Below are 20,095 nucleotides of genomic sequence, written 5' to 3' on the forward strand. Positions count from 1 at the left end.
GCACATTTGCCTAACCAGGGCACCAGATGCAGTGTGTGCGGGTCCAAAAATAAAGGGAAGTGAGGCTGACTCTCGGGGGCCAGGCAGAATGTTTTTTAAAAACCCACTGGTTACAATGACTATGAATGTGCAGAGTTCGCGTATTGTAGATAAGTGGCAAGGACATAACTCGCTACTGCTCTCTCTATGCTCTGCTGCCCCCATGCTCTCCGGCTGCCTGGGGATCGCCCTTCCTCCTCTGAAACACCTGGCGTGTGTAGGCATCAAGGGCCACATGCACTCACCTGCTGCAATAATGCAAAAGGAAAGCCACGTGAGGGATAGGATCTGAAACTGAACCCCGTCCAAGAAAACACAGGGCAAGTTTTATTTCTCCCCAGGGCAGCTGGATACAGCTGCAGAAACATGTCATTTCCTTTTCCCAGCACGGAAGCAAATGTGAAGTAGGGAACTTTTCTGATTAGTTCAAGAAAAAACAGACTAAGTTACAGAAATATTTCCCTGCATCAGGACTGTCTTTTAGAGGGAGGAGAGGGATGTGCAGTGTTTTGATTTTTATACCATTCCCAAATGTTGTGCTGAACAAAACTGATAGATAAGTATTTCTTGCTTAGAATGAAGGTTGCAAATGAAACAACTAGTCAAAACCAACACCTTCGGTTTTAACGTCAAAAGGAGAGAAGAGTTTTCGTGCACTCTGAGAACAGCTCATCAGGATGAGGCCAAGGGACAGGCCTGGTTCAGTGTGGCCTCGCTCCGGTGGGGCCCCCGCAGGATGCCCGGGAGGCCAGCGAGAGGAAGGCGCTGCTCCGAGGTGGTTTGGACCGGGCGGGACGGGCTGAGAGTTAGTGACCTCCAGCCACCGTTTCTGTACCTTGTTAACGTATCAGTGTATGTGCTGTAGGGTGAGTTCTAAGCATTTCTGTCTCTCTCTAGGAACAGGAAAACACCCGCCTTGTGACTGCCCCATCCCTTTACAAATTCACACATTCCACCTGATTTCAGGAGAGAAGAGCTCCCACTCATGTGCACTCGTAACAGGATTCCTTCGAAGAATGTTGGGAGTCAAATCTAACCAAGATGTGATAGACATAGGAACACATAACAAAGGGGTTTACTGTCAAAACGTTTATTGTAAAATGGAGTCTTAAAACAAAGGAAAGCAAAGTTCACAACAAAATGAAAATTATGACACCAGCTTGGATTCCTGAATACATCGTGGACTTTGTGCCAGAATGTTAAATTCCAGCGACGAAGTCAATCACTGAGTAGTCTTACCACACAAGAGTAAAATTTAATCTTTCATACAAACATTACACAAGATTTTGGCGTAGGACTTGCTCAGAATAACATTGCGATAGAATAATTGAGAAGAAATGTTAAAAAAACAATAAAGTGATAATGCCATCTAGTCAAAGCTCACACCCAAAGAATATAAATATTTTCTATTATTTAGTACAAAAATTTTAAAACAGTGTAAAAGCAGTATGTGCAGTGTATCTGACATTAAAAGATCTATTATTCTGCACACGATGTAAAATAATTAATGTAGGTGCTTGAAATTCTACTTTGAAGTAAATAATCACACGCCAGAAAGCTCCTCAAAGGCAATAGAGTGCAAAGAAGTTGGAATCAGAGGAAACGTGGCCAGTCCTCCAGATTTCCTGGTAGACACTCATTTTTCATCACAGAAATGCTGTATCTAGAGCTGTCAGGCTATGCTACAGTCCAAAGATCAGCGCAGAGTCTTCTCTCTGGCAATGCTTAAAATCTAAGCAGCAAACCAGTCTTACTCGAAAGCAGCAAAAGGTACCTGATTATAGAAAAATGTATGCTCTGTTATATGCGTGGTTTAAAATGACCTTCCACGAAATTCTTAGCACTCCAATGAAAACTCTGAAGATAAAGTTATCTACATCATAGTGCTAACAGAAGTCATGCTGGAGCTCTTCCAAACCTTCCCCCACCCTCAATTCCTTGACTTTAATGGAATCATGTTGGAGGTCTTCAGCTGGTGTTAAGTCTAACTAATGAGCTGCATGTTAAAAATCACTGGCTAAAACCCGGCCTTCAACAGTTCCACAACATCAAAACAAGAGTGCCTCATGCCTGTAACCTCTTGCCATTGGTTACTTATGTAAAATATTACATTGTGATTTTGCTAAAAAAAACAAACAAAAAAAAGACGATTGTCAGGAAAAGGGCCCTTTTAAATGCACCTGGCTACTTTGCAGAATTGTAGCTCCTCCGCGATGCTCTTCTTTTTCAGTTATTGTGGCATCAGTGTAACAGGAGAGTAAATTGAGCTGTTTCATAAAGTTTCCACCGGCATTCTTATGGGGAAGGAAACCATTTCTACAAGGGGATTTAAGATAAATGCCACAAACACAAAATTCAGATTGTGTAGTTATAATTCTGACAATGCACCTTTTGACTTGGGTGAAAAAAAATGGACAAGGAACTCTAAAACTGCCAGGTTTAGCAAGTTTCTCAGTGGAGGAAGGGACAAGGGGAATTTTGGATGGAATTCTCTATTGGGTGCAACTGTCTCTAGCATTTGGGATGTTACCATTTTTGGCATTAGGCACTAAATACACTCCCCAGTCACCATGACAAGCAAAAATAGGCCCCAGCACTCCTACACATCATCAGGTGACAGCACTTCCTTGGCTGAGAACCACTAGTCCAATGTCATCAAATTCTACACGATCAACTTTATGAGTAAAGGTAAAAAGATAAAAGAATAGTATATTTTCAGTTATATGGCTCTGACAATTATTACTATAATTTAGAGTTTCAATTCTCATTCTGAATCTTCAAATTTCTTTCTTTCTCTTCTCTTATAAATGTACATTTTGTAAGTCAAATAATTGGAAATAAATTCAACACCAGTAATTTGTCATTTCAAAAACTGATCTGAAAAGTGAATTAGAAGCTGCACAATTAATATCAGCATTAGGTTGATTTTCTGCATAAGGTTAATAACCTTTTCTCTTTAAAATCAATAAAACAAATAATAGAGTCTGAAGTCTAATATTCACAGAGTGAGGCCACTTTAAAATTCTATTTATGTGATTCAGGTTCCAGGGATGTTCAAGCCCTAGAAAGATGCTGCTTTGGAACAGAGAGTAAGACAGCCAGTGCTGCATGGTGACTACCTGCAGCCTAATTCTTGGTGAGGACAGTTCCAAGTTTATCACGGAGGTTATCAATCCGCTGTGTCCTACATCCTCGCAGTTTCTTGATAGCAGAGTGCTAAGTATGACCATCTCTGGAATACTGGTGGGAAATGGCAGCAATTGAAAGATCAAAGAAATATTGCCTAATTAATGGTAAATCGGGGTCTGGGTACAGAGTCCTATTACCTTCTCTTTTGGCCCTCCTTGGCTGTTTTTATTAATGTAGCAAAACTATGTGTAATCATAATAGATTTATATGTAAAGGGGAAAACCCCCGGCAGTTTCGTTAAGTTCACCTGTTCTAAATTATTGCTGATTATTCCTTAATGAGGGGCAAGGTTTGCATTCTTTCATAAAGTGCAGAGATCCCAAAGTTAGCCCACAGATTCCCTTATCAGGGAGGCCTTTCCTGACCACACATTAAAAAACCTCGACACTCCCCATGGGTCTTCTCCTCCTGCTTTCCTGTCACAGCATGCACTTATCAAATGTTCTCATTCCAGATGATACATTAGTTTCGGTGATTGTTGATCTCTGCTCTCTCACACGTAAGCTCTACAAGTGCAAAGATTTTAGTCTGGCTGTTCCCTAGAATAGTACCTGGCACAGAGAAGGGGCTCAATGAATGTCTGTGGAACGAATGACTTTATCTTTGCCTGGTAAAATGTCCAAGAGGCTTTGAAACGACCCTCCCTGGTTCTCCCCTTCAGGTTGCTGAGCCACAGTGTCCCGGGGCGTGCTGGGAAGTGAAGAGCTGAAACCGCCCCTCTGCTCCACTCCAAGGCTTTCGGCTTGAGTGGCTTGGCTTGAGTGAGGGAGCTGACAGGGTGCTTACGTAAGTGTGTGCCTATTTGTCACCAGCGTTAGATTGTGCTGTGGTGTGTGGGTATCTGTATCTGTGTATGACTGGGTATGTGGGGAGCCCATTTTCTAGGTGAAAGGCTTACCTACTCTTTCTCTATTTACTTAGTCTGTGAGTGGTAGCTTCAAAGAGCAACGTAATTCATCTACAGCTCACATTCGTTCCTGAAAGCAATAAACTTTTAATTTCATCTCATACTAAACAAATATCACTTGAAGTTGATAGTTTAGTTTTCCAGAAGGTTACTGAAAGCACTTATTTTTCAGTGTCTTTTCACTGGAATAATTACAGTAGCTAACATGAATTTACCATGGGCCTGGTACTTAAGTGCTTTACATCTATTATCTCATAATAATAATAATAATAATAATAATAATAATAATAATAATGATCCTCACAACAATTCTTTGAAGTGTATACTATTATCATTTCCATGTTAGAGATGAGCAAACAGACACACAGAGGTTAAATAATTTGCCCAAGATTGTACAGCAAGTAGACCCAGGGCTTTGAATCATGATCTGACTTCAGATCCCTTTTCTTCATCATTCTACTTATATAGGCTGTTCTACATCTCACACCCAGAACATTTTATTTGTTATTTTTCTCCAAATAAAGCCTTAATGGGGATTAGAAGCATGCCATGCTTCAGATTCCAAGAGGATTTTTATGATCAAGTGTACTTGGAAATAGTATTAGATAATATCTATGATCGTATCCTTTCTTAAATCTTCCATAAAAAGAATTACCAGAAGTACTTTGATTTAATAGTCAAATGAATGGCCCTGCTCTCTAATTTAGACAGAAAAAAAAAGTTTTTGTTCTTTTGCCTTTTTTTATATAACTGCAAATGCTCTTTAGTTTTTTCTAAACAGTGTTTTATAGTTTAAATGAGCTTTTACAAATAGGTGATAACATTCGGAGAATATCTCTCTGGCTACCCAGGTGTTTAGAGCAGCACTTTCACCTACTTCTCTTGAACACCAGCATTGCTTGGTCAGGGTTCAAAAAAGACAACCCTGGAAGGCTGGCTATATTTAATATAAAAAGAACCCTTCAGCTTGCACTTTTGCCTAAGTAGTGAAAACTTATCTTCGCCATTCCTTTTATAATACTTATTTCGTACTTTAAAAATCTATACATATATTTAGAATCCAAGATTATCAAGCCCCCCTGGAAAACAAACGCATACATGCCCTTAGAGGAAGCGCAGGGCAGGCCTGTATCAACACTCACACTGCCTGGGACACAATGTCCCTCCAAGACCGTATCGTTCTCTGTATAAAGGAAACGGAAAGCCTTAGATGACAGTGTGTTGTTGTTAAGCAGCTTCCAGGGCTAGCACTGGTTTGAAAGCCTGTGACATCTGCTGCTGTTTTCAAATTAGAGTATTTCTCCTTCAGATGTACAATGGAGAACATCTCTCATGTCTCACTTTGAATGGTTGTACGGTTAAGTATTGAAAGTTTTAGGCATTTAGGTATCTCTGAAGAAGTATTTGTTATAACCTTCTTTCATCTCAATTTTTTTATTGTTGGATTTTGTAGTCACAATCGGTTATTTCTGGCAGCACAGTGTATTGCCACAAGAAAAAAAAAGAGTAGTATGTCACAAGAAAATCAAGTGTCAACGAAGATTAGGAGTTAAGAGTGCTTGTTCAAAATGTACGTTTTCTTAAGCAATTGACTAAACGAAATCAAATCAAATCAAATCAAATCAAATACAAGCTATTAAGTATTCATTAAAGAAAAAGCCAGAATGTCATTAGTCAAAAACACTATATTGCATATGGAATCACAAATTTCTATAATCAGGCACCACATTTGCTGACTCATATACTTTTTTGGCTTGATTCCCCCCCCCCCCCATTTTTCTGTAAGCAAAACCAAAAGTAAAATCAATAAAGAAATGACTGCCATATAAATGCAATTGGCCTACAAATACAGTGCTGGGTTTTCTGCCTCCTTCCTGGTTTTTGTACAGACTGAGATAACAAGTTTATTTTGTCTTTCCAAACATTTTCAACTTTATTGCTCTGCTTTCTGCTTTCATTCACTATTATTACCCATGTCATTATCCTCATCATCACCGTCATCATCATCATCGTCACCTTCTGACAAGTCAAAATCACTGAACCCCAGGGCCATGTTGACCTTCTTCCCCTTTCTCTTAGAGGTGGTTTTGGAAGAATTCTGCTTGGCTTGCATGTTTATCTGCATCCCAGAATGCAGCACAGCTCCTGCTTTGTTCATTGAGAAGATATCCCCAAAGCCCATCAGCATCATGGCCTGCAGGCTTTGGTTCATGCCATGGCCCTCCCCGTTACTTGTTGCTGTGATCTGACATGACATCTCTGCACTGTTTGACTCCTCTGTCTTAGATTCAAAGTAAGACTCCTCAGACATTCTTGCAGCAAGAGGCAAGAGAAGCTATCACAAGGGAAGAAAGGACAGAAGTAAAAAGAGAAATTAGGACCAATTTAAACAAAGGAAACAGATACCACAAAATTAGCGGGCACTGCACAGAAGGTAAATGATTAGGGAAATAAATGAATGCAGGGAATTACATGAGAATTTATTTATTGGCACGTTTGGCACCAGGGTATTTGCTGTAATTTATAAAGGACAGAATAAATCACAACCAAAAGTTTGCAAAGCATCGTCTCAAGCTGCATTCCAAATGGGAAGGAAGCGGCAACTTTTAAGCCCTCATTTTGCTTAAAACAAAATAATTTTTAGGATGTCTCTTAATTTTTCCCAATTTCACTTTCACAGAGAAACATTAGTTAACTATTTTATTAAAAAAGAAGTTAAGTAGAGCTGAAGTCTCAAGTAAAAATCCAGAAACCTTGTACCAAAGAAGAAAAGCTTAGAGGAAGCGTGAAAACAGCTCAGCAGTCAATATAGCTCTAGAAAAATGTGGGTTATTAATTACTTTTTTAGCTAGATTAGTATCTGATTCTAAACTAAAAATGAGGCTAGAATTCACTTGTTTCGATTTATACCGAGATATAATAATAGTTATTTGATTTATGAAATAATTTACTTGTGAACAAATTCTACATTCTGTCTCTAATATTTATGTTATAAACAAGTACATAAACACGTGAAAATTGGGAGGAAAGGAAATTAGTTAATTTAGATTATTACTTTTTTCTCTATTCTCTACTATATAAGTTTTCTCCTTTTAGCATAATTTTATTTCTAGAAATTCTCCTTCTCACAGTACATATGACACTTATTTTTCTATCTAATGTAATTATTTTGAATGGCCAACCTATTTCCATAAATGTTGGTCAGATTCATTTTGGGAATTAAACTATTTGACTCTGAAAAGTGTTACTGCCTTTTTTTTTTTTTGAGAAATATGCAAATTAAGGTTTATATTTTGGGTGTTGTTTAAATATGGGTAAATTCATGACAAACAATGTACAAATATATAACTTTGGAGTGACCTTTACATTCTGGGTGTAAAGAAACTTTTTGGGGGGGCCAATTTCCTAATTTTCAAATTAAAGTTGGGCTCAATTTTTTAAAATATCCTACTCTACTAAGAAAAGACTTCTGAAGTTGTTGATTCAATAAGAACTTCAGCTAATTCAGCTAAAAAGAACCAGTTATATAGGAGAAAAAAATTGCTTTAGATCCTTTAACGATCCTTTAACACTGGAAACAGGATATTGTTTTCCTTGTCAAAGTTCAATTGTTAGATGCTCTCGAGAAACTCTTTCCTGATTATTTATTTTATTATGTCATGGGTCCTTCCTCAAATTATGTTATGATCTCAATAGATGTCTCTCAAATAGGCTTTTACTCTAAAAAAAATAAAATAAAATAAAAAAGTATTTACATCAAGCTACAATAATGATTAAAAAATAAATGTTCATATTTATGTATAGAGAATTCATCTTCCCAAATATCTTTAACTAATGTTTTAATTTCAAGGAAGAAAATAGTTTATCCAATAATACAATTTTAAATGACATATGTCAATGTTAAACTTCTATAGTTAAGATGAGGCTACCTATAGGAAACTTAAACCCCCAGTCACTTCCTTTTCAAAAGGTTTATTTTATCTTTCTCTCAGAAACCTCTTTTAAAGTCATCTAGAAACTGATGTGAGGATTAAAGAAAATACCTATTTATAAAATACCTGAGCACAAACTTTCTTTCCTTCAGGGAAACCAGCTCTACGCAGAAGAGACATTAAAAGCACGTATGTAAAGAAAGAAAACTTAGCGCTCTCGAGTAAGAAAAGGGAGGAAACCCTGGCGGCGCTGTGCTTCATGCAGGCCATTGTTAGACGGTGGCCCTCGGAGCGGTCCTTTGCAGCAAGTTGCCTGCAGTTAGAGTGCAGCACACAGCCTACTGAGCACGCAGTGTCTCATCCTTCACTACGCCACGACGCTGCTGACAACAGCAAGGATGTGTGCAAGGCAGCCCACAAGTTCTCAGCAAAACGAATGCCAACAAACCAAAGAAAGGTTCTAAAGCACTCTATAGGTGGTTTCAAGTTTGTCCTTACAATGCTACATTTAGAGTCAAGCCATGCAATGCTCTGTAGCTTAAGATTTCAATGCACTTAAAAACCCTCTCAAGAAGCCACACGTCCTCCTCAGCTCCGGGAAGGCAGCGCTCCCTCCAGGCCCAGAGCGCTGCCGTCTCAGCTGCCTGCCGGGGTCAGTTCGGCCCGACGGAAGCGCCCCTCGGCTGCTTTCTCGGGAGCCCAGTTAAATCACTGAACTTATCAGATGTGGCACCTTTTTAATATTCATGATAGTCTCATGTCCAGCAATTCAGGTCTTACTTTGGGATTCCCTGAATAACCGAAGTCATTTCTGAAAAAGTTAAATCTGCTAATAAACATTTGCCTTCATTGTATTTTCCCTTTTTTGGGAATCGGGTTGCTTCTCCACGTAAACGGGAAAAGGAGGCAAACTATTTTATTCTCTAGACACTGGAAAATACTTCGCAACTGGGCACTGGCTGCTTAATGGAGATTAAGAGTTTTAAAAATAGGAAAGCTTTTGGAAGATCACAAAGTGAAGGGCCTTTAAGTATTATTTTTTTTTGGTATACTTGCCATAGCAACTATGGAGAATAAATTTAAAATATATAACAAATGCACTTTTAATCCTACCCTTGCTTGTGATTTTAAAGTGGACAAATATGACCCATTAAAAACCCTAGAAAAGCCAATGATAAATTTATACTTCATTTCCAAAATGATAATTTAAAATAGAAAAGAATGCTGAAATTTGATTAGACTTTAATATATCATGTCAACACATTAGCTCAAGGTAAGTATATAAATAGCAAAATCCTTAAAAAGAACTTTTATCATCCTCGAATTATAAGACTTGGAATAAACTGAGATATTTCCTGGGTGTAATAAATATTGGAAGCTTGTCCCAAGAGAAGTCTTTTTTCCAGTCTTTTACTGCCCGGGATCGTAACGCTAAATTGAGTAAGGAACATTAATGCTTTTCGTTTATATGTCATTAAATTAGCTCTCTTTTAGAAGAAAAACTTGGTTAAGTTCCGACACATCAAAGACTTTCTTAGACCACTAACTGCCTTGGTGTTACACGTATTCATGGACGGACTTTAATGAGTTAAAAGCATTAAGGCACACGCTCTGGGATCTAGCAGATGGGGTGAAAATACAATGGATTTTATTTTTGTAATTCTAATATATGAACACAGTGACGGAATAACAGTTCTTAGGGAAAGAGCCAGACATAGGATAAGCTTTTCTTCTAAATGTCTGGCATCTTGCTAGCTGGAATGAGACATGAGCTCTCCTTGAGCGTAAGTGTGGCCCTTGAACACACAGGCATTAGGCGGGAGGAGAGGAGGTGGCAGGGGGGCGGCAGGGGGGGTAGCCATGCGCATGCTCAGCCGTGCCTCCGGGGAGGGGAGCCCGGGGGAGCACTCACCGGGGTGTTGGACTGCTCGGTGAGTTTCTGCTCCCACATCTTCAGCCGCCTTTCCCGTTCTTTGAGCTCCTGCTCTTTAAAGCTGAGGTCGCGCTCCAGCTTCTTCAGCCTCTCCAGGGTTGCTTCAATCTCGCACCTGCACGGGGACACCTGGTTTAAGCCTCGGCCCCCTCGGGACGTGCCAAATGCTGCGTGCGCGCATCAGAACCTCAACCCAGGCAAACGGCTAAAGCTCGGGCTTTTAGACCAAACAGCACCCTATCCGAGAGTAACAAAGCTGTCGCCGCCTTCACAATCAACGGGTAGTTTCCAGTCTGGAAAAATAAGCTCCGCTACTCGAACAAAGCACTGAAGAGCCCCTGGGGTGCAGGCAAAGCTGTGGAGCTGGTGTTCTGGTTTAGCCAGCTAATAAATGCTTACGTTCATCTAGCTCTTTACAATTTACAAAGCACAATATATATTAGCTCATCTTATCTCACAACAGTCCCAAGAAACAGGTGCTAATCTCATAGAGAGAGAGGCGAGAAAACCATAGTCAAGTTAGGTGGTCGATGTCCCACCGCTAGTAAGTTCACGTCGCCTGTCCATTGGCCCAGGGACTCCGGTCATCAGCTGATTAAGCTGACTGTAAGGGGTGGTGGTTGTCTTACACCAGGGATTCCCAGCCTGCACGATCCTAATAATTACCTGTACAGCTTGTCAAAAAAACAAACTAAACCACACAACAAAACTCATATTCCTAAGACCCTTCCTTAGAGCTCATGACTCAGTAGGGTTGGGTGGGGCCCAGGAATTTCCATTATTTAATAAAGATGCAGAAACTTTTTACCATCAGGCAAATGTAGGAAATCCCAAGTGATATGTACTCCAAGGTTCTGTTTAATAATTTTACAAGAAAGTTCCCTCCTCAGTCTCTAGAGGCTGACCAACCTCACCACTTGGAACAATATGACCCGTTATAGAGACCTGTCCTTTACAGAAATTGAAACTGGTAAGATGGCCCAGTGCAATTTTTGTTCTCCTTTAGGGCTGTCATGTTTAAGTCTAAATTTATGCTTTGAGAGCTGGATGTTCTTTCCCTTGAGTTTCTGAAGAGACTGTGAGAAAAGCAACAGTAATGATAAAAAGGAGAGAAAAAGAGAGGGAGACAGAGATGGCATGAAGGAGACAGAAGCCAGGGGAAGAAGGGCTGCAGAAGGCACAGAGAGAAGGGAGAGGCCGGAAAGAGGTGACTGTGCAACAGCTGCCTCCAGGTGCCACTAAGACAAGCCTGCATGGCGGACTCGGAAATTCTGGCTGAGACCTTGTCTGTGCAAAGTAGGACCCCCAGATTTAAACTAATGAATATACGTAACCAAAATATGCCTTTTTTTATTTCCAGGGAAATTCAGAATAAATGGACAGCTTATTTCAATGCCCTTGGAGATGATAACTAAGTGAATGAAAACAAAACGATTCTGGGTAATCATGGGCAAGTCCCAACTCAGGAAACAGCTATTGAGATGGGTCTAGATTTGGGTCTGACACTTTACTTCCCTGGTGCCATTTGAAAATTATAAAACAATAAAGTTACACTATAATCCCTAAAGAAAGGAACGAAATCAGCTATCTTCCAGAATTATGACGGTATCATAAAATTCAAACTTTCCCCCTGATCTTTCAGACATAAATGTTATACCCATTCATAAGTAATTTTGTTTTTATTTTTCAAATGAAGGATTGAGGGGGAGAAATCAATGTGGAAAACCTTAGGTTCAATTTTCATAACAAAGAAAGAAAGAGCCATCTTCAGTCAATGAGAGGGAAAGAGGGGTGACACTTGGGGGCGAGATGGCAGTGGCTTCTGCCAAGCCAGTCCCAACTCTCCTGCCAGGGAGACGGAGCTCACTGATGTTCATTTTGCTCAGGGCAAATGACCAAATATATTTGATTTCACTTGTCATTTAAAGTCAAGGATTCCTCTCAAGTTCTAGCTCTGGGAGCCCACTGTGATTTTGCGCCCTTCTGGAACACAGATCCACGGTTAGGTAAGCTGAAAGCTGTGACACAGAAAAACAAAAACTGAGTGAGTAAATATTTTCTTCCTCAGTCAGTTTCCTCAGGCCTAGTTTCCAAAGGCTGCTCTTCTAGGCGCCCCGGGATCTGACACAGTGTTCGAGGGTCTGTGCCATAAAAGGGTAGCAAACCCCAGGGCAACAAAGACAGCTGCTCCCCTTGCTGTTCCCTGTTTTTGTTGATGCATTTATATAAGTTCCCTGTTGTAAAAAACACAGTTTAAATGTTTTAATTGATGAAAATTACAACTTTACTCTAAACAAAATCTAACCAAGGTTGACTTCCACTACTATCAATTTTCTATATGCTAAAAACAGGTGATGAACTATAATTACCTTCTTTTCTTAGACAGAAACTTACTTTGAAATAAAAGGTCAATTAGTAAAAAACAGCTTTATTATATATGTATATATTACATGATAAGTATATCACATGTATGTTATATTTAGTCTTATGTATTAAATGATTTGTGCTAGTATCCAAATTGCAAAGATTAAATATTTTTTATCTCTGTTGTTTGTTTTTAAGAAGCCTCGCCACAGTGAGAGTATTTTGTTCACCGAGAAAGACCACAACGCACAGCGCTTCGCCTAGAGGCAGATGCGAGTGCTCCTCACGGCGCCACACAGCTCACAGCGCGCAGGTTACCGCAGGCCGCAGGCGACCCCGCGGGTAATGAAAACTGAACCAGGTGACACTTATTGCTAGCAAGTCAGTGGGAGGAGAACAGGCTGAAGATGTGATGACAAGGAAATGTCTGACACCAGGTTTCTTTGCTATCATGTATTAGGTCAAAGGAAAGAACATAGTTTAGGTGGTTTTTAATAACCTAGTTTCAAAAAGAATTTCCGGAGTCATCATTTAATTTTCTAAAACTAGATGTCCCACCTGGTCTTAGTACAGAGGAAGCTCAACCAGAAAACGAGCCTTTGCCAGAAACACCAGAGCAGGACTGGAATCCGACTTCACTGTGACTTTAATTTACAACACATGCTCTGGACAATAGTCACAGGGTTTCAGACACGAGACAACATTGGGGGAAAGAGACGAGTGGTCTGAATGTGTCGTCTTTTGAAATATCCAGATGATCTGATTAAACACTTAATTCTTTTCAGCACTTGGTATGCTCAGTGAGATAGTTGTTTTACCTTAATCATAACCGAAAACAGCCAGGCCTTGTAATATTTCCCTTCACTAAAAAGGAATCTGGTCAAGTGAACACGGCATGCTACTAAGCGGACGGCGTGACGCTGGCACTCGCCCAGGGACAGCACCACACAGCGTGTGAGCTCCTGCAGGCCTGGGGTCCAACCCCTGGGTTCCTCTACTGGCTCTGTCTCATACATGATCTTGGGCAGCTTACCCAGGCCTCGGTTTTTGCATCTGTGATGTTAGGGTTGCTATGTGGATTAAAAAAGATAATCCAAATAAAGTAGAAGTATCCAGTGAGAATGTAATACGTGACAGCTGTGCTTATATTGTTATTCTAATTAATATTATTATTCCTCCCCATGTTTTTAACCCATGCCCAAGTTCAGATGAAACAGCTCTGCTGTGTCTCAAACAGTGGTTCATTGGTCCAGGTAAGGAGCTACACTCTCTCAGCTCTCAGGATAAACTCGTTCCTGAAAGACAGCCAATGAGGCAGCCCCCTTGGCGACTATTCGCCTTTTACTAAAATACATAATGTTTTACCAATTTCATTCCCCTCATCTTTTCATCTTGAAGCATTTAAAACATTAAATTTCTTATTCAACTAATGCAGGTTTATTGTAGAAAAAAATAAAGATATACAAATAGAAAACATTCTTCCGCAATCTCATTACCTAATGATAACACAGAACTTTTGATACTTTTCTCTATGTACACACTCATATACACATAAATATGTTTATTTTACAAAATTCTAAACATACTAGACTGTAACCTCTAATTTAAAATAATTTATCAGATCTCTATTATCATGAATTGCTCCATACTATTCTGTGAATGGAGATATAATAATTTTAAAAAACAATAAAAACAAATCTTTTATTGCAGTTTATGCCATTTCCAGTTTTATTAATCTAACAATAGAAATGTCCTACATTCTTGCATAAATCTTCTCATTCACTTTTAAAGGAATACCTTCTTTAGAAAGGTAGTATTTTTCTCACCAGCAATGTATAAAAAAATTTGTAACACTGGATATTTTCATAATATAAATTTTTTCCAATCTTATAAATGAATTATGTTCCCTTATATTTACTTGATTGCTAAGTGAGGTTGAATGTATTTCACGTGTTTCTTGGCCATTGGGTTTCTTCTTTTGTGAAATGCCTTTTCATGTCCTGTAGTGTGATAGTTTAATTAAAATGCTCTTTTAAACAGTAACTCTGTCTATCGCAGTGGTTTTCAAAGTGCAGACTGGGGACCCATGAGAAGTTTTCAAAGCATTTGAGAGGTTTGATTGGTTTTTTAACATTAAGACATGATTTGCTTTTGCTACTCTCATTTTCTCACAAGTGTGCAGACTCTTCCAGAGGCTGAATGCAAAGCAGGATTTTTTCTAATTTTGTTGATATACTTTAAAAGACTATCTCAAAGGTATTAATAGTAGCATTAAAACCCTACAAATCCTTTGGGTAACAGATCAAACAGCATTTCCTCAGGGAATCCTTTAATTATATCCTCAGACTAGATTGGACTTCATGGTTATATGCTCTCAGATGTCCAGTACTTCGCTGACACAATACTTCTCAAAATAGTAATGAAATAATTATTTGTATACTTAGTAGTTTAACACTGGGCATGCCATGTGTGTTGGGACTGTTCAGCTCATCACCAAACCGTAATATCTGGAAGGGCACCTCACCCCAGCAGAAGTTCAATGAATATCTGAATGAACGCATGTAAGAACATATTTGTAGTGGCAAACAAATTAACTTGCTTATTGATATTCTCTTGTGTGATACCATAGTGTCTTTTTATATTATTAGCACCATGGCATTCCCTTCCCCAAATATTTATTGAACAACTGCTATGGTCAAGGCACATTCTAGATGCTGTGGATACAGTGATGAACAGAAGAGAAGATCTGACCTTGTTACATTTTAGCCAATGAGACACACATGAAACAAACTGTAGAATTCCTTATTAATTCCAATACCTGTAATGGGCTACGAAGGGGATGCTCTCTGAGCACATAAAGTAGAACCTCATCTAGTCTGGGCCAGGAAACACTTCCTAAAAGACGTTATTTCAGCTGCTCTCTGGCATCAGGGGTGGTGTTTTAAACAAAGATGAGTTTTATTTATTTTTATTTTTTTAAGTTAAATTTTTAATGAAGGATAACATACGCACAGAAAAGCATACATATCCAGAGAGTACAACTCAATAAATTTTCACAAAGTGAACACACCTGCCTAACCAGCACCCAGATGACAACACAGAATATCATCAGCTCTCAGAAGTCCGCTAATGTCTCTGCCACTTCCCATACCCTAAAGGTAATGACATTCTGACTTTTCATATCACACCATGACTGCAATTTTTAGTGGCTTTGCAACAGTTCATGGAGAGATCACATTTTCTGTAACCATTCCCCATTTTTCTAGTGTTGGACCTTAAAGATGCTTTTTATTTTTAACCATGGAACCCTTTGGGCATATATCTTTGTCCACATCTCTATTTCCTTAGAATAGATTCCCAGAGATGGAATTTCTTGGACAAGTGGTATGAAAATTTTAAAGGCTCTTGCTTTTAATTGCTTTCCAGGGAGGCTGTATCAGTTTACAACCCTGCCAGCAATGGTGAGAGTGCCTGCCTCACTGTCCACAGACTCTGAGGAAGATCAGTGCTTTTTAAACCAGTTTGATAGGTAAAATAATATTATCTACTTGATATATTTGATGTTCTAAACAGGGATGCGTTTTAAAGAGAACAAATTACATTTTGCAAGGCCTCTGAGTGAGGAAGGAACTATGCACCTGCTGAGGGACTGAAAAGCCAGAAACGAAGAACAGGCTGATACTCCTAAGATGAGGCTCTGAGGCCAGAGTAAAGCGAATCTCATGAGTCTTATTAAGTATTTTGGCCTCTGTCCTTAGAGTAATGGGCACCCCTTATATGGATTTAAATGGGGAGTGATCTGTTTAGATTTGTGCTGAACTCTCATTGTAAGAAACAAATATTACTTACATGTTTTGCTTTGTTAATTATTTCAGCCCAGAACAAAGTCCCTCATACTTAGACTAGAACAGACAGTATTACTTTCGTATCCTTAAATAAAATTTCATTGAACTCACTGGCCTTTGACGGAGATTTCAAAAGAATAAATATCAATAAAGTTACTGTAAAACACCAACCAAACAGCCCAAAGACGGATCTAATAACAGGAGAAAACAGCTCCGTCGTTTTCAAAGCGCACGCAGTACCTATTGGGCACCGGCAGGTGGCGCACGGCGTCTCCTTACCGCCCGGGTTCTCGGGAGCAGAGAGGCGGTTACTTAAATCTCTGCTGAGTCAGGGAGGAATGTCAGCTCCCAAACATGCTATTTATATTCGTGCATCATGTGACCTGGCTCAAATGTCTCATCCCAGGCTTACTTCTTCCACTCACAATACCATTTTCTCATTACTAAACTTGTTTTACACTTGACACAGTTTAATGGGATTTATAACATCTAAAGTTTTCTTTCAAAAAGTGTTTTTATAGTCTCCCTACCTCTTCCATCAACATACAGTGCTCTCTGCAAGTTTCCAAGCAGACAGTATTTTTATTTCTCACTGGACAGCCGCCAAAGCTTCCTAACAGAGAGTGTACACAGAGAAATGTCTGGTAACTGTCTTTTGTCTCAGAAGATATGATTTCAAAGTTCTTTCCAAATACTCAGACAATATAATAAGGCAACAAGCTTAGAGGAACCCTCTCTTTTGCTTACATATGAAATGAAAGACTTATTAGATCTCCAGAAATTTTTAATGTAATGACAAAACAAAAAATCCCAATTTCTAAGCTATCCTTAGGAACCAGGACTGTCCTCTAGTTTTCTGGGTCTCGCCTTCACTAAGTTAGTCATGGTCCTGTAGAGCCAGGGGAGGTGCCTGCTGGACGAGGCCTACCTACCTCCACTCTGCCTTGTTGTGCAGGAATGAGTTACACTGGTCGGGAAGGTTACTGTCATTCGACATGGACTCCAGAATTGAAATGATCTGCTTGAACGATGGCCGTTTCTGAAGAAGAGAAAGTAGATAATCACCTGTTAGAAATTAAGCTAGATCTTCAAGAGAAAATCTACAAGCAGAGTAATGAGCTCAACTCGCCAGAGCAAAATAAAATACAATGGAATGTTCTGATTTAGTTACTTTACAACTGCCAGACTACTCAGGTTTAGGAAACTGTATTCTTTATTTTCAATCAATTACTCAGAAGGATAGACTCATGTCATTTTCCTACTGTGTGGCCTAAGGCTGGAATAATTACAGTATTTCTCCAGGTAAAGAAAGTACTAATTCTCTCTTTGGGATATAATTAAGGACTCCTAAGAGACAAAGGTTAAGTCCTTTAAAACTCTATGTATGTGATAAAGCAAGCATGTACAAATGAATGGTAGAATCTAGGTGATAGGTATACCAGTATTCACTGTAAAATTCTTTCAACTTTTCCAGATGTTTGAAAATTTTTATAATAAAATGTTGGGGAGAAAAATCTACTTATCAATCTATCAGAACTAACAAAATTTCCTAAACCAGTTGCTCAGAAAAATTCCCCAGTTTTCAAGCCATCATAACTTCACTGTTCTCGGGCCTGTTCCACACTGTAACTAACGGTGGTGCCGGGAACGGCGAAGACACTGTTTACGGGAAGGAAAAAGCAGCGGCCGGGCGCGTTTCTTAGCAGGGGCCACGCTAGTCTCTCTTCTTAGACTCGAGCCGAGACTGAGAGAGGGTGACAGCCAAGATGGAGAAAGATAATAAGATGATGATGTAGTCTCTCTTCATCACGCCTCAGAATTATACCATTTCCGAATAAACTACGGTTGCAGCAATTAAAACATGCATTTTCATTTAGGAGCACAAAACCAAGAAGGAACGATGCTGAGGTGCTTGCTCTCAGGGCTTGAGTGCTTCCTACATTAAGAAAGGAAATTTTTCCATTTCTCAGGAATATAAACAAAGTTCTTTTTAAAAAAAATTACTTTAAGTGTGTATGTGTGTGTTTAAGAAGACGCCAAAGTAGGAAAATGTCACTGATACACTACACCGAGCCTCTAATAAGCAAAAGGAAATTGCTTTAAGTTGGAAATTTGAAAAATATTGTTTGTCTTCTTTTGACTTTGTTCTCATTTTAATTTCTACCACTATGTGTCAGGTTGCAAAAGAAAAATATTTTAATTATTTGCACAGGAACAAATTATATAATAAATATAGGATTTTCATTTTGCATTAAAAAGCAGCAGAAAGAACTAATGACATTTTACAGAATAGTATTTTTCTACATAATCATTCTTGAAATAAGGTAAAATTCTTTTGTAATTGGATGACAAGTCTCCCTAGAAAAAAAAAAATCTTAATTTTACCATTAGAATATGCTCTCAGATAGAAATGATCAAAGTGAACATTTAACAAAGCAACAATAATGCTGAATTTTGTGGTAACAGTATTTTGTGAGTACTCTGACTGCAGAAGACAAGATTTGGTCTAAGGTCTTATATGTAAGTTCCTTTGAAGGAACTTAGTTCCCTTTTGGGTTTCATGTAGGCTTCGCTTACTTAAAAATCACGACGAGGGCACTTTGTTAAGCATCTGCACACAGTATTTCTTTAGCTACCTCCGTTTTATAGATAAGGAAACTCAGTCTCAGGAAAGTATAAACTGCCCGGTATCATACGGGAAGCAAATCACAGAACCAGGGACCCTGCACTTAAACCCTTCAAAGTGTTTCATCACATGAGGGTAAAATAGTCCTTCCTTTCAAATTCAGGGCCTTAACTTTTATTTTGTTTCTTATTTAGAAATGTCACTTGAGAACGTGAACCAGTCCCTACCTTTGCTTCCTTTTCATCTGCAATACAATATTTTGAGCCCCTGGGGTAAGCCACTGGAATGACCTGACGCTGACCTAATACCAGCTGCTCTTGTATATACATTTCATCATTGTCATTGCAAAAGGACACATTTTTATAGCTCACTATTTTAATCTATGTATTAATACCCTAAAGTCTAAGAACCAAAAGAAAATATTCTAACCAACCATTATCTTTGCGCAGGTCTGGCACCATCTTCCAGTTGAAATGCTATATACTTCCAGCCAGAGAACGAAAACATGCCTCTCAGGAAATAAACCCGGGTTGGCTACTTTAGTCAACCACACATTGGACACCTACATACTCAATTTATGTAAGGTGCTAGAGGGAAACACCTGTCAAAAGTAGCTCTATGCCCTTACAGGTCCTGCAATTGATGCAGGAAGAAAAGATATTTTAAAAAATACAACAGTACAAGGTAAGGCACTAGTCCAGGTTGTGGTTTAGGAAAAGAAACACTAATTATGGGCTGGAGTAAACAGAATAACCAGGGAAGCTTGGTGAAGTGATCAGGGGAGAAAAGAAAAGAAGGGAGAGCATGTCTGCAAAATGAAGGTGTGGGAGGTGCGCAGGAGCTCAGCGATGAGAGCTGGGAATGGGGGCTGTGGCTGGGCGTATAATTGGATCAAGTACAGGGGCCATTTATTAGTTTTATCAGCATAAAATGTCACAAATTTAGGAAATAAAAGTCAATCAAACTTTTTTTATATTTCACATGGGTAGAACACAAGATTCCTTTGGTCCTAAGGAAGCTCAGCTTAGCACATGTTAAAGACATGCCAACTTCACAGCACCAACATGGCCTAATGTCCTATGTGTTAGGTGTTGACACTATCATTTCATTAATGCACCATAAATGTACATTCTCAGAATTTCAATTAAAGTAGCACAGAGTTTCTGATTAAGAAATTTAAAACCTGCTTTGCATACTGAAACATAATTACAACGATAGAGATCTAGTTGCACTAATCTAATTCAATGCAAATAATTTCAG

At 39.0% G+C, this 20,095-nt stretch overlaps 1 protein-coding gene across 1 annotated transcript in view; it reads right to left on the reverse strand.

The window, feature by feature from the left end:
- Window positions 1-1,113: 1,113 nt before the first annotated feature.
- MAP3K20 (mitogen-activated protein kinase kinase kinase 20) overlaps window positions 1,114-20,095 on the reverse strand; it is a 103,675-nt gene continuing 84,693 nt past the window's right edge. The window contains exons 10-12 of the mRNA XM_087819770.1: window positions 17,142-17,248; window positions 9,980-10,115; window positions 1,114-6,470 (exon numbers count right to left, since the gene is read on the reverse strand). Of these exons, the coding sequence (XP_087675896.1) occupies window positions 6,090-6,470; window positions 9,980-10,115; window positions 17,142-17,248 (624 nt within the window). The 3' untranslated portion in view covers window positions 1,114-6,089. The remainder of the gene's footprint in view (window positions 6,471-9,979; window positions 10,116-17,141; window positions 17,249-20,095) is intronic.

The sequence above is a fragment of the Miniopterus natalensis genome, chromosome 8, assembly GCF_054644295.1.
Source record: "Miniopterus natalensis isolate mMinNat1 chromosome 8, mMinNat1.hap1, whole genome shotgun sequence".
NCBI lineage: Eukaryota > Metazoa > Chordata > Mammalia > Chiroptera > Miniopteridae > Miniopterus > Miniopterus natalensis.